The 15,000-nt window shown below is 41.7% G+C and overlaps 2 protein-coding genes and 1 non-coding gene across 3 annotated transcripts; 1 reads left to right on the plus strand and 2 right to left on the minus strand.

Moving 5' to 3' along the window:
* Window positions 1-20: 20 nt before the first annotated feature.
* On the minus strand, window positions 21-1,559 carry LOC137981734 (uncharacterized). Its single transcript, XM_068828793.1, has one exon. The coding sequence runs from the start codon at window positions 1,557-1,559 to the stop codon at window positions 21-23; it is 1,539 nt and encodes a 512-aa protein (XP_068684894.1).
* A 23-nt stretch (window positions 1,560-1,582) lies between these two features.
* LOC137981735 (uncharacterized) lies at window positions 1,583-3,142 on the minus strand. Its single transcript, XM_068828794.1, has one exon. It carries the CDS (start codon window positions 3,140-3,142, stop codon window positions 1,583-1,585), a length of 1,560 nt encoding a protein of 519 aa, XP_068684895.1.
* A 5,658-nt stretch (window positions 3,143-8,800) lies between these two features.
* Window positions 8,801-8,874, plus strand: Trnac-aca (transfer RNA cysteine (anticodon ACA)). Its single transcript has one exon. It is a non-coding gene; the product is annotated as a tRNA-Cys (tRNA).
* Window positions 8,875-15,000: the final 6,126 nt, after the last annotated feature.

The raw sequence follows: 15,000 nt of genomic DNA on the forward strand, positions 1-15,000 counted from the left end.
CCATTGTTTGCAAGGAACTTCTAAGTTGAAGTGTGAGAGAGAATTCCGCTATGTAGAGTTTCTAGGTCTTGTGCGGCTGCTTTGAACGTTTTGGCATTGTCAGAGATGATTGTCTCCGGAACGCCTCTTCTGCCTATAAATCGTCTGAATGCTCTTAGAAAGGCTTCAGTTGTTTGGTCTTCAACCAGTTCAAGATGTGTTGCCCTTATGGCATTACAGGTGAATAGGCATACATAGACCTTGCTCGATGTAGTATTCTTGTTACGGACGTACATAGGTCCTGCGAAGTCGATGCCTGTGTGTTGGAAGGGCTGTGACTGTGAGATCCGTTCTTTGAGTAATGGTGGTGTTGGAACGGAATGAGGGTGTGGTCCTTCATGTTTTCTACTTATAACGCACTTCGATATGAGCCTTTTAACAAGTTGTCGACCTTGGGGTATCCAGAATTGTTGTCTTATTTGAGTTAATGTGTCCTGAACTCCACCGTGTTTGAGCATTGTATGTGTCTGTTGGATGACCAATGAAGTTAATGTGCTATTTTTAGGTAACAAAATTGGGAATTTTGTGTCATAGTGAAGGTCTGCATAGTGTAGTCTACCACGACAGCGAAGTACTTCTTGGTCATCGAGGAACAGTCCTAGTTGCTGCATGATAGCCGGTTGTTTTGACTTCGTTTTCGCCTTCAAGCAAGTGATTTCGCGTTCATAGTATTTTCTTTGGGTTCCTTTTAGTAATGCAAGTCGAGCACCCTGCATTATTTCAGTTGTAATAGTAGACTTTGTGTTCCTTTTTCGCCATATATCTGTGTAGTGAAGGAGTGTGGCCGTTACTCGGATCGCTCTGTTTAAGGTGCTGTGCCTCTCTAAGTCTATTGAGTCAAGTATGTTAGGGCTATCTGATTTGACTATTATATGCATTTGTGGACTGTCGATTATGTCTGTGATAGGTTCCTTTGACTGAACTTGTGGCCACTGGTCATTCGGTGCTTTTAGCCACGATGGACCTTCAAACCATAATGCTCTATTCTGATAGAACATCGTTGTGCTTATTCCTCGTGTTATTAAGTCTGCAGGGTTTGAGGATGTGGGACAGAACATCCATTTATGTGTCCCTGTTATTTGCGTTATCTTGCGTATTCGCGTGTGTACGAATGGTTGCAGTCTTTTGTTGGATGAACGCCACGATAGGACAATTTGTGAGTCGCTCCAGTAGACGATTCGCATTCCTTTCTGAGTTGTAAAGTTTTCGTGATGTACGTCGCTAGGTTGGCTCCTAACAGTGCTGCTAGTAGTTCCAATCGTGGAAGTCTTAACGGGTGCGACTCTTGTTTTGGCGATTACGAAGCTTGTTTGCGTCATGTTTCCTGATGTTCTTCGGAGGTATGCAACCGCACCGTAGGGTCGTTGACTGCTATCACAGAATATATCAAGTTGTTTGCTGGTGATGTTGTCACTGAAATATGGTCTTGGTATTTTGAACATGGACAGGTTTTTAATGTCGTCGAGCCATTTAATCCACTGTTCTTTTAAGCCATTCCTTATTTCTTGGTCCCAAGTCATATTTTGTTTCCATATGTCTTGTATCATGATCTTTGCTTAACGGTGATAGGTTCAACAAATCCGAGAGGGTCGAATACTTTTGAGGCGATGCTTAGGACAGACCTTTTGCTCATCTTTTGTTGAGTAGCTTGTGAAATGTCGTTTATCATCTTATCGAGTGAGAGTGATAGCGTGTCCAGTGTCGCATCCCACTTTAGACCGAGTACTTTGGTTTGCGGACTTTTAGCGGCGCATTTGTCTTCTTTTGCTTTGATGTTAAGGTTTGGTGAGCTCGAATTCCATTCTCTCAGATTCATTCCAGCGTCCTTCAAATATTTTCGTGATAATGTATAGTATTCCATGGCCTTTTCCTGGCTGTCAGCCCCCGTCACCACGTTATCCATGTACATTGAGTTGATGAGGTCAGTAGCTATCCATGTATTTGCTTTCATTGAGTGATACTGGATTGTTGCAATTAAAAGAAAGGGTGACGAAGTCGCTCCAGATAGGACGCGTTGGAACCTATATGCTCGTAAGTTATCTGTATCGGTGGCTGGTTTGTTGATGCCTTTAAGCCAAAGAAATCGCGTGGCGTCTCTAACGTTTGGGTGGAGTTCGATCTGGAGAAATACCTTCTCGATATCGGCGATGAATGCCACATTGTGTGCTCTGAATCGGAGAAGAATTCCTGTCAGGTCTTGCATTAGGCTCTCTCCGGTGTGAAGACAGTCATTTAAGCTTGGTGAATTGGAGTTTTGCTTTGCTGAGGCGACATAGACTATTCTCATTTTTGTTGTTGCGCTATCCTCTTTAAACACTGGTAAGTGAGGGATGTAGTGGACGATTCCTTCGTGGTGATGCATGTCCTGTACTATCTCTATAAATCCCATTTGAAGCTGCTCCTGCAGTTGCTTGTCGTATTTGCCGATAAGTTCGTGGTCTCTTTTGATTAAGGTTCGCTGGAGACTGGCTAGTCGTTTTACACTGAGGTTCAGGTTGGACGGCAGATCGTTTTTGTTTTCTTTCCACGGCAATGCAACACTATACCTACCCGAAGTGTCGTTGAATTTGATTGTTTTTCGAAATGTTTTCATGACGGAATCGTCCCGATTGCGTTCGTCGGAGATTTGGTTTGTTTCCCAAAATTTGGTGAGTATGTTGTCGAGTTGTGATTCGGCGGACTGGGTGTCTATCCGGTGACATCCCATTGTGTTGATGTTTCGTATATTAGAGGTGGTTCCTGCTAGAAGCCAGCCAAATTTGCTTTCGATAGCGATCATGGCTTCGTTACTCGTTTTGATCATCTTGCCAATGATCGGGTGACCGTACTGGTCGTTTCCGATAAGTATATCCACTTCTGAGTTTCCGATAGGTGTGTCCACTAGTTTTAGACCTTCTAGTTCGGAGGGAATTTCGAAAGCTTTTATCTTCAGTGGTGGGCAGATTGTAGGAGTTACAAGTGCCGTTAATGATAAACTGTCCTTTCCCGTATCTAGATTGAGTGAGACTACGTCGTAGTTTCTTCTGGTGGTTTTGATATCGCCAAATGTGGTTACGTCAAGGAGTTCTTTGCGTATAGTTTTGAGGTTTAGTCGGTTCCTCATGCTTTCTGTGATGAACGTCCTGTATCAAATAGAATATGTGCCTGTGAGCATTGAAATCCTTGGCCGATTGCTGTTGTTCTAGCTGAGTGCATTAGGATTTGATTCTGTTGCAGATCTAGCAACTGTGTTGTTCCTACGTGGGTATTGTCTGAGTGGGTTTTCTTCTCTTTGTGAGTCTCCTTCGGTTCGTCGTGTGTGCTTGCTTTCGTTTGCTCGATCTTTGAGGTCGACGGGTTAGACGCGGTATCTTTTGGCGGATTTTGTGTTTGTCCGTGGCAAAGTGAAGTATGATGCTTCTGTTTACACTTCATGCAGCGCCAGTTAGAAAAACAATTTGTTTTGTTATGATTTGTGCCCAGGCAGTTGTAACAACGTTGTTGTCGTTGTAGTACTTGGTAACGTTCTTGCACAGTTACGAATTCGCTGCAATTGTCTGACCAATGGTTACCGTCACAGTAGGCGCATTTCTTTTGTTTCGGGCGTTGTTTCTCGCTCTGCGTTCTTGGCTGCGTTCTGGATAGCATCGTTCCCGTTGTCGGAACAAGTGGTTCTTCGTTTTATGTCTCGTAGCTTTTCGTGGTTGACAGGCGACCCTTCTCGATTGTTTCAATTTCTCGTCCACGTGCGATTCGTAACTTGTCAAGTGACTTATCCGCCGAACTGTCAGATCTGAATATCGCGTAACATATGCATTCTGGTAGTTTCTTCAAGAGTATCGTTATAAGAAGGCAGCCGTACGTGTCGGTTTTTACGTCTAGGGCCTCCAGACCACGAATGTTTGATTCGTAGGAGTCATAAAATGTTCGCAGACTCGATATTTCGTATGTCGGTGGGGTAGCTCTGGTCAGAGATTCCATGTATGCATTGATAATATTTTGTTTATCGCCGAAGCGTTCTTTCAATATTTCGATTGCTTTCGTATAGTTTTCGTTGGTAAGTGGTAGTCCGGCGATCGCGCGCGCTGCCTCTCCTTTAAGCATATTTTGTAAATAATTCATTTTTTCGATGTTCTTCAATTCGGTGTGTTCGTCGATCGCTGCGCTTAAACTGTCCCAGAAAGTGAGCCACTCTAATTGATTGCCGTTGAATGGTTGAATGCTGAGTTTTGGCAAATTGACGTTGATTCGCGTAGTTGTCGGTTTCGTTGAACTATTGTTATCATGGAAAGAACTCACCGGTTTATCGTGTTGATCGTTTTTCAATGCTTCCTTTATCATGAACTTGTAGTCGGAGATGGTGTCTTGAACTGACAAGGCATCTTCTATCTCGTTCTCTAGCTCTTCCTCGGAAATGGCCATGGCTATTTGTGAGTCCATTTGTGATATGTCGCTTCCTCTACTTGTTAGTCGATCTTGAAGTGCTTTAAGTTCGGCGGTGTTGAGCGGCTCTAATGTCAGTAGTCTGTCGGCTTTTTTGAACTCTTGAGTGCAATGCCCCCTCTGTACGAACCTCGTACTGACTTCAGTCTTCGAAGCTCTTCTGACATTTTGGTCGGAAAGAGCCGGGTCTCGGCACCAATGTTGCGATTTTAACACAACATAAAAGATAAGTCCTGGTTCAGTCAGTAGGTTTATTGGACTAAAGAGATCGCGCTTTATGACGTCACTAATTACCCTTATTACAACGATTATCTTATTTAGAACAGTCGCGGCCATGTGACTGAAAAGTCGCTCTAAATTGCGAGAGCTCTTCTCTAAAATTAGCATTGTCTTGCAATATTGCTGCCACAGAGCTTTCCAGATTAACTAAAATATCTCGCAATTGCGATAGCGTTGGTTCTTCTTGAAAGGACGCATCACAAGTTGCGGTTTCACCTTCTGCCATATTTCCTTCGATTTTCTGAGATGGAGAAGACTGAGTGTTCAGTTTTTTCACTTCCTTCGGCGATTCTTCCAAGGACCCACGGTCTCCCCTTTTATTCTTTCTAGTTTTCGTCGTTTAATTCGACTCTTGAACATCCCAACAAACGCGATGGAGGGAGGGGAAAATGTCCTACTCAAAAAACACTTCTGTTCCAACAGACACCCCGCGCATGCTCTCAGTAGAGCAGAGGATAAATAGTTTTTGATTTGAGAATACTTGAATTAATTGAAAGCAATATATGTGGAACTGAAATTTAAGATTGGTCCATTCAAATATTTTCAGGTTTGTAGTGTACTGTTTATTCTTACGTTTTCAGCATGATAACCAAGTTTGATATAGAATATAAGCTTTGTAAGGCCACCGTGAAATTCGAGTCAAATAGAATTTATGTTACCTACAGTGTCGCATGGTTTGGCAAGTTGCATGACGGACAGGTCCATTTAATCCCCTTTTACCTCCCGGGAGTCGGTAGATTTCTTTTCGTCTTCCGAGCTGCTCCAAAGCAACAATGTTAAATTACAAGATACAAGCTACAGCAAGTTGCAAAATTGTTGAGACACTTTCATTGAAAAACACCTTTTCTAGCTTCCAATGCCCACCGTATCTAGAATTTAAACCTTTCCCACTTCCTCTCCCCTCTCCTTCTTTCAATGTTGACTGCTTAAGTTTCCAACATTTTTTTGTCTTGCTAGCAACACAGATAAGAAGGAGGGGGATGGGGGGGGGGGGGGGGGGCAACAAGAACGTCAGAAATGTGCATATTTAGTGGGTAAAAACAATAGCTTTGCACGCCCTGCACGTGCGTTTTTAACTTCTGTCCATTTCGGGTCGAAAACTGTATGAATGATACATGACGTTTTTCTTGTTGCTTTACCAATTATTTATTTCGTCCGCTTTACTGTTCTCATGTATGTTTTAGTTTCTTTTATCAAGGTTTGCGTTTGCGCAGTCATTCCTGAATGGCTAGATCATGGTAACGTCCCAGATCAGGAAGTTGAGAATACTTTCGACGCGTTTATTGTTTAGCCTGGGGCTGAGTGTAATCCCGGCTATGGTGAAAATACCAGCATTAAAGGGCGCCTGAAAGCTTCTTTTGAATTTTGGGCTTCATGCTTAGCTGCTTCGGATTTTGTTTTAAGTGTCACTAATGCAGGGTATAGGCTTCCTTTCAGTCAGTTTCCTTCTTGTTGTTTTCTTCGGAATAACATTACTGCCTGTAAACACCTTGACTTTGTGGCTGAGGTCATATCGGAAGTCTTTCGTAATGGGTGTATAGTTGAGCACAATTTACCGCCATATTGTGTCAACCCTTTTACTATGGCAGAGAGTAAGAAGCTCCGTCTCGTTATTAATCTTCGTCACGTCAAAGAGTTTCTTCTTAAACCCAAGTTTAAGTACGAAGATCTTTCTTCCTTATCGCAAGTTATTGATGGGAATCATTGGTTTTTTTTCCTGGGATCTCAAATCAGGCGATCACCACGTTGATATTTATCCAGACCACCAAAAGTATTTGGGTTTTTCGGTCGAGTCGGTGGGACCAAATCATTCCTAATCTCCTTTGTTGCTGGAAGAGCTGAGGTTCTGGCTGTGCAATCTTGATCGTTTCAACGGAAATTCTATCAGTCCTCCTGCGTCACCGTGTACCGTGGTGTTCACTGACGCCAGTAGCTTTGCCTTTGGAGATTTTTCCGCTTGTCTAGGTGATTCCGTTAGCCGTTGGATGTGGACGTCTGAAGAAGCCGCCCAGAGTTCCACTTTTCGTGAGCTCAAAGATATTCTTTACGTATTGGTCTCATACGCATCCCAGCTTTAGTCTTAAAGGGTAATTGTTAAGACCGAAAGCCAAAGCGAGGCTCGCATTGTCTCCGTGGGTAGCTCAAAAAGCCATCTTCGTCACATTTTTCAGCTGTGCTTAGAGAACACCATCGTTTTGGAAGCCCAGTGGATTCCTCGATCTCTTAACGAAAGAGCCCTTATGTTGAGTCAGTTCATCGATCCAGACGATTGGTCCTTGCATCCTTCTGTTTTTCTTTTGTTGGACGCTCGGTGGGGTCCTCACACGATATATCGTTTCGTGTCCCACTACAACTCTCAACTACCCCTTTTTAATTCTAAGGATACTTCACCAGGAAGCTGCGGCGTCGATGCCTTCATTCAGAACTGGAGTCGCTGGGACAACTGGCTGTGCCCTCCAGTGAATTTGGTGGCTCAGAGTGTGCGCCATCTAGAAGCTTGCAGTGGCTGCGACACTCTGATTATTCCCGAATGTCCTTCAGCCGTTTTCTGGCCTTTTTTTGCGTTCCGGTTCACGCTCGTTCCGGCCATATGTTTAGTCTTTCTTCCCTCTACCCAGGATACCTGACCTTTTATTGGAGGGTCCAGGGCAAAAAGCCTCGTATAAAAAAAGGCCGTCAGTTTTCAGTGGGTTCGTAATGTTTAGGATGCTTGTCTTGCGTTTAGATTTTCGTTAAATCTTAATTTACTGCGGGTTTGTTTTTGTGTTCTAAGGGCCTGAACCACCGATAAGGTTTGTTAAAAAAAAAAAAAAGCTTGGTTCTTCCAAGCGGCGCGTCTTTTACCACTTAGGTTTGCCCTCTTCGGGTGGCCGTCATTTGAGCGGCCTCAAACCCTGATTGTCGGCTCTTAAATGGAAGCTTGATTGATATGCATGCTGGTTGGCGATGTGCCTCGAGTAAACAGAGATATGGCAAGTATTCCGACGAAGATTTGTTTGGCGTTTCCAAATCTCTTGGTTTGTAATTCCTGTCGGGGGAATTGAAGGTCGGGAGTTTTTTGGTTAGGTTTTGTCTGGCCTCCCTGGCGCCTTCAGAGATTATTCCCAGTATTTCATATTGTTGTCTTTCGCAGATTTAATTGCTTTTTGTTGTGTTTTTTGTAGAGTCAAATTAAGAAAGATCAATATGACGTCGTTCGACCGACCCACATCCAATGTTCTCCAGAAATTGGCCTTTAGTCTGTTTGCGTTTGTGTTCTTTGGCTAGTGCAGAACCATTCTTCAAGCAGCCGTAGAGGAAGATCTCCTATGTTGACACTTAAACAGCACCATTGTTAAGATTTTATTCAGTTTCGTTCGACGCTCAGTCAGTTTCAGTGATCATTTCTCAATCCACTTTGGCCTTTTTTCCCGAAGCGACTCCAATTGTCATGTCTTTCTTAGAAATGTTGACAACGGAACCCATTGGGAACGCGGAAAAAATACAAGCCCCAGGTGGGATTCCAACCCACGACCCTCCGTGATTTAGTTGGATGCTCTAACCACTGAGCTACTGTAGACTGTATGGTGAATAAGGGTGAAATGTTGGTCTTTCACTCGAGTTACATCACGCAGCTGCAGAGTCAAATAACGACTGACAGCATTGCTCATAACTGCATCGCACAGTCACCTTAAAGCATATCTGAGATGCGGCCAACCAACAACCCAACTGAGCGAATGTGAGAATGACAATGGAAACCATTGGGAACTCTGAAAAATCCGCGCCCCAGATGGAATTTGTACCCACGACCCTCCGTGATCTAGGTCACGACTAGATCCGACTATATCACGGAGGGTCGTGGGTTCAAATCTCATCTTGGCTCCATTTTTTCGAGTTCCCAATGGTTCCATTGTCATTGTCACATTTGCTCACTTAGGTGGTTGGTTGTCCGCATCTCAGATATGGTTTCAAGTGACTGCGCGATGCAGTGATGAGCTGTACTGTCAGTCGTTATTTGACTCTGTAGCTGCGTGAGGCAAGTCTAATTAAAGACCAACATTTCACCCTTGCTTACCATACAGTCTACAGTAGCTCAATGGTTAGAGCATCCGACTACATCACGGAGGGCCGTGGGTTCGAATCCCACCTGGGGCTCATATTTTTTTCGCGTTCCCAATGGGTTCCATTGTCAACATTTCGTGTAATTAATAGGTGTACATCATTCTCACATTCGCTCACTTTTCTCCGCCCTTAGCGAGTTCATTGCCTTGCTAATTTACGTGGTGACTTGTAATTTTACAGACTAAACTTCAAAGACGCATTTTTAGTAAGCATATGAATTTTTAACATACCGATAATTACAAATAATCATTCTGTAAAACGTCCACTTCACTTCGAGTGGGCTCTTTTGTCCGATGTTTGACTAGGCTATTTCATTTAACCAAACTTTGGAATTTTTCGCCTCGGATTATCTTTTCAATTAAAAATAAATAAATAAATAATAATAATAATTCAAGGCTGGTTGTATAGCTGTGAAGAGATATATAGTATTTGGTTTTTCCAATATTTCATAAAGCACGGCCTGACTTCTTCAGCGAGTTAAATGATTTGCCGTTAAAATTTTTTGAAATTCAAATAATAGCCATAAGTTAAGAAAACTAGTTGTAAGATTGCAGAAAAATGTCTAAATATATAGATAATAATGATCAATGGTAGCAAAATTTCAGTTCATCGTTTTATTGCTATAAAACGATGAAGTGAAATTTTGCTACCATTGATCATTTTTATCACTGCTCCTCTCAGAGTTGAGCGCTCTCTAAATTTATTCTATTCAAGTTTAAGAAGTAAATATATAGATATATGTGTAGGGTTACATATAGATATTATTTACAGTTCTTCTTTTTTGTTTATACCTTTGGGTTAAGTGTTTGGCCCCTTTCGATTAGAAACGCTTCTCGGGCTTTGAGTATGGAGTCACGAGATGCGTAGGCTCGATTTCCGCCGCTCACTCGAGTTCGGGTATCCTCCCCGAGAAGAGACGGCTGGACGCGTGAGCGATAGATTGTGTCTGTGACGTAAATTCAAAATATAATTTATGCGAAGTCAATAGTTGCGGGGAAATAGCATTAGACATCCCAAAAACACTGATTTTAAGAAAACAGAAATTACATAAAAGTGCTTAAAACGTCTGTGCTAAGTTTCCAGATGATACGAGCTTGAGTTTGTGGTTAAATGATCGATGTGAGTTTGAATTCAACCGGCGAATCATCAACGAAATCTTCGGCTGCTTTAACTCTCAGTCGACCTCATCGGCCCCCCTCGTTTTGCCAGCAATAAACTCAGCAGTACTTTCAATTGATCTTGAGGAATTTTACTTGCTCTTACATTAGCGAAGTATGAGGAGAAAATTGCAATAGCAATGGATTTGAAAACCGTATTTTGACCTTGGCGCCAACTAGAAAATCAGTGGGGTTTGCGAGCTCAGGCGGTAGAAAACGACACAATTCCCATTCTCCAGCTTCTCGAACACTTTTCGTTGTCGCAATCTTGGATGTTTCCTATCTTAAATCACTGTAAACCTCGAACAGGCCGGGTCAAGGGATACCTTCGCAGCCAAAACATATAATTTATGCCAGACGGATTTGTGCAGGCGAGTTTCTGATTGGCGGAGATTAACAATGGCTCACCTCACGCGTCCAGCCGAGATTTCGGGAGTGAGCGCTGGCTTATTTCCCGAAACAGCGGCTGGTAATCGAGCTTACGAGATGTGGGGATGAGTTACATTGGCATGAGTTCCATATGTCATGAGGCATGTATTTATTGCTGGTGTAATGTTCAGAAACAGTTGTTTGATTTGAAAAATAAGTGGGTCTGTCAACGGAACGCTGGTGTTTGTTGAAACGGTCTTCTCCGTTTTGTCTCCTCAAATTATTTGCTGGTTAGATCTCCCAAGACCCGGCACTCCTACTTTGTTCAAATAATTGTCCTCAAGTAGCTTTTCAATGTCAAATATTGATCGGACAAGGTTAAAAAAAGCAATGCACAGGAATACACCAGTTTAGAAGAAAATATGTACCTCTCGTTGACCGAAGTCGAGAGCTGTAACGTTACCTGATTAGTACGAGTAATTAAATGGTGACGAGAGGGAATAATTTAACGCGTGTTTTGTCCAAAATTAAAAGGCCATTATAAATGAACAGGAAAAACAAGGTATCGTAAGTTATTGGGGTGAGAAAACAAGATTTAGTAAAATGCTAATTACATCTATTCGCAGTCAAACCGCTTGGAAAAGCATGGGCTAAAGTCAAACAGTCTGTACATTAAAATACAGCTCTTTTAATTAAATTGCCTATCATAGTGCACATACTTTATGAGAGAAATGTCCTTCGTACAAGATTTCGGCTTCCTTTGTGGATCAATATCTTCAGACTTAATTGGTATTTTGTCACCTTATGACTTTCAAAATGATGAAATGGTATATTAAATGAATCATATATGAACTGCGGATATGAAATCAAGTGAAGCTATGATCTTCGCAGTTAAGAGTGCAATTTTTGCAGGACTTCAACGGGGTTTGAACCCGTGACCTCGCGATTCCGGTGCGACGCTCTAACCAGCTGAGCTTTGAAGCCACTGACGTTGGGAGCTGGTCATTTGTGGGTTCTAATGGTCCCGTTCTGATGGTCCCGTGAGTTATTGCACTCGTAACTGTGAAGATCATAGCTACACTTGATTTCATATCCGCAGTTCATATATGATTCATTTCATTCCTCACGGGACAATTAGAACCCACGAATGACCAGCTCTCAACGTCAGTGGCTTCATAGATCAGTTGGTTAGAGCGTCGCACCGGAATCGCGAGGTCATGGGTCCACACCCCGTTGAAGTCCTGAATTTTTCAGGCTTCTCTACGCAATTGCAAAAATTGCACACATAACTGCAAAGATCATAGCTTCACTTGACTTTCAAAATGTTGATATAATAATCAACAAGACGCCTATAAGGGCGTATCAGTGGGATGCACAAACAGTTAACACAAAATGTCCAGTTACGGTGAACTACAACTACGGGTAAACTTCGAAAAATCGCGAAAGATTACCAGAAAGATAAATGTGTAATTTAACTAGAATGTGGGATGCCATAGACATACCACGCCAGAAGGCCAGTCGCATGTCTTTTATTTTTATTGTTAATTTGTTCTTCTTGGTAGTCACAAATGTGCATACCTCAAGGATATTGAAGTAGGTTCCGATTGCGGAATCCAATTTTATGTCGATGGGCATTTCCAAACTCTCTTACGGCGATTAGAATGATTTATTATATTCCTTAAAACACCAAAAAATGATCTTTGATCTTGGGGGACCAAGCGAGAAATCTCGGGCGGGCAGTATCACTCCATCTTGCCTGCTCGGGTAGCCAATCACAGCGCGCGATTTGGTTCATCTTGCCCCCTCAAAGAGCTAATCATATAAAAAGAAAGAATATTTTATACCTCTGCATAGTCAATCGAGGGACTGTTCAAGAACCCTTGTAAACCTTCAAAAGCGAGAACAAGGTTGTCGCAATCGATGTTGAATGGATCGTGACCCTGCACAATATTTTGTTTTCCCTTCGCACGGATTTTCAAATTAGTTGGCCATAATTTAATAGAAGGATTTGATTGGTTATCTTCTCGAAAAAAAAAAAGGTGGGTTTTGTTTAGGGTGAAGGCCAAAAATACGGACATAAACATGAAACAAAAGAACTTTTCTAGTTGCATAACCATGTCCGCGCATTAACTATGATCTCTATTGGCTAGAAGTTAATCTACAAATGTCAACAACCATTAACAAGAGACCTCAAACAGTAGTTATTTGACAAATGCCGAAAGCGTCAATAAACACGTGGTCACACAAAATGTTTCTCAATCTTAGGATGTTCATGACAAATTTGAAAATGCTCTCTAACTGTCTCTAACTTTTACGTGCAATTTTGCCAGGATACACCAAAGAAAAACTGTCGTAAAGCTGCATGCCTCTCAGTATTTTAAATTTAATTCTAACGGCCAGAATTTAATTCTGCAAAATGTCAACAACCAATAAAAAGCCCTCGAAGCGGTGTTATTGGAAAAAAAAAGGTACACAAACGCCGCCGAAAGCGTCATTATAAAGGTGGCACTGTTTTTAACTTTCTTAATTTATTCAAACGTCAGTGGGACATGTTTGCAAATTTTTTTCCCAGGCATGAAAATCCTAAGGAAACTGCAGGTAAAATGTATCCGAAGGCCCATTTGGTTTTTTTGGTTGTCTTTTAAATGGAATTTGCCGATTGATTCCAAAGTGCATCTGTCCATTTACTGACTGGGAACCATTTTAATTTGCGTACTTAAACATTTGCTTGTACTTAAAAAAAGAAAAGAAAAAGGAATCAATTAATACGTACAAATGAAAACCCTGACAGAATTGACCGAATCCTGAAAGCCCTTAACGGATGTAAGGAAAAAAAAAAACACCAATACCTACCAGAGAAGCTTCCTAAACGAAAGCGTTATGACTAATTTCCAGGTGCGTATGCAATTCAGATCTCTTTTCGTGCGCTCCAAAAAAGCACTTTGAAGCTACAAAATTACAAGATTTTGTCAAGAACGCACCGTCAACCACTTAACTTTAAATCATTAACCTGCACCTTTTTCTTGGAAACATACAAATAGTATCTTGTTTTTCAAAGTCCACACATTTTGAGTAAAGCCTTAATTATATGCTTTTCCTTCAATGAAAGAAATTCTCAACTTTACTGACCTTTCTTACCGAACGAAACTTTTAGAATGATAGTTTTTGGGAGCAGTTTTTCTTAGCAGGATTAAAATCATCTTCGAAGTCAATGCCACGGTACGCTTATCTAAAATTTGTGTCATTCAGTTCAATGGCTAAGAAAGGAGGAAGAAGCTGACTTTCATTTTATTCGACTGTTTTCATTATTCAATCGGCTCAAGAAGCGAGACTGTTGCCAGCACCACTGGGATACAAAAAAACAAAACAACAACAACAACAACAAAAAAAAAACCTAACAAAAACAAAAACAACGACGAAAAAAGATGCAAATGCAGAAATAGTTACAGGTCCAGACCCTGTATGTCATAAGCCTTTCTTAATTTGGCGAATTCGTTGCTAAAACGTATTAGAACTTGAGTCAAAGTTTGCTGGTTATTTTAAATGTTTTAAAGGCCTCTTTTGAACATGTTTGAACCGTATCGAGTCATTTCATCAACCGAATGCATTGATTTGGCTTGACGTCCTGTATAAATTTTAGGAAAATCTTTTTCTTCGATCAAGCAGCTTGTGGGAGGTGGGGTGGACTCGTTGCTAGTGCGCTCGACCCCGGATCGATTGGTCTAGGTTTGGGTCCTGGCCAGGGACAATTTGTTGTGTTCTTGGGCAAGACACTTTGCTCTCACGGTGCCTCTCTCCACCCAGGTGTATAAATAGGTACTGGCGAATCTAATGCTGGGGGTAACCCTGCGATGGACTAGCAGTCGCTTCATGCTATAGAAACCTGCGATAAGAGTCGGCCTGATGGGCCTTCTAGGCTCGTAGCAGACTTTACCTTAAGCAGCTGAAGAGGTAGTCGGAACATGATATTTAGTGCTAATGACATAACAGGCGACAACCAAGGTATACGTAAAACTAGGTGTTTTAATTTATTGATTCAGTTTCAGATTTATTTAATTTATTGATTCAGATTAAGCTCCACCCACGCTGTTTTGACATGAAGTTGGGCAAAGTTACAGACAACTTTTTCTTGGTAATGGGTTAAATTAGACGAGGAATCATTCTCCAAGCAGCTGTCGAGAAAGTTGTTAAGGATATTTATTTAGATTCAGCTTTGTTTTGTCACCTTAAGGTGAAACAGGAGAACAAAAGAGTTTATTCATTTTCCTTTAAATTTCAATCAGTTTTTCAATTTACTGAAGTATTTTTTTCTAAGCAACGCCAATAAAAAGGACTTTCCCGGGAAACTATTTGTTTTTTCTTTTGTCCAAATACCATCGTACTAGGTTACAGAAAAATTGTCACTTGTGATCACATTGAGTTCGATCTCGACAGAACACGTGCTCCCAGCCCTAACATCGAGTATAACATATATACAGTGTTCCCTTACAATATCCCCCCTCCCCCCCCCCCCGCCTTTAAAAGAGTGGATCTCCGAATTCACAAGCACTCTAGAGTAACTACAAAAGCAATCTACCCTAACATTTTAACAAATAGGCAAACTCACTAACTCAAAGTGTATAAGTATCTCAAA

This window comes from Montipora foliosa, chromosome 13, assembly GCF_036669935.1.
Source record: "Montipora foliosa isolate CH-2021 chromosome 13, ASM3666993v2, whole genome shotgun sequence".
In the NCBI taxonomy this organism is placed as follows: domain Eukaryota; kingdom Metazoa; phylum Cnidaria; class Anthozoa; order Scleractinia; family Acroporidae; genus Montipora; species Montipora foliosa.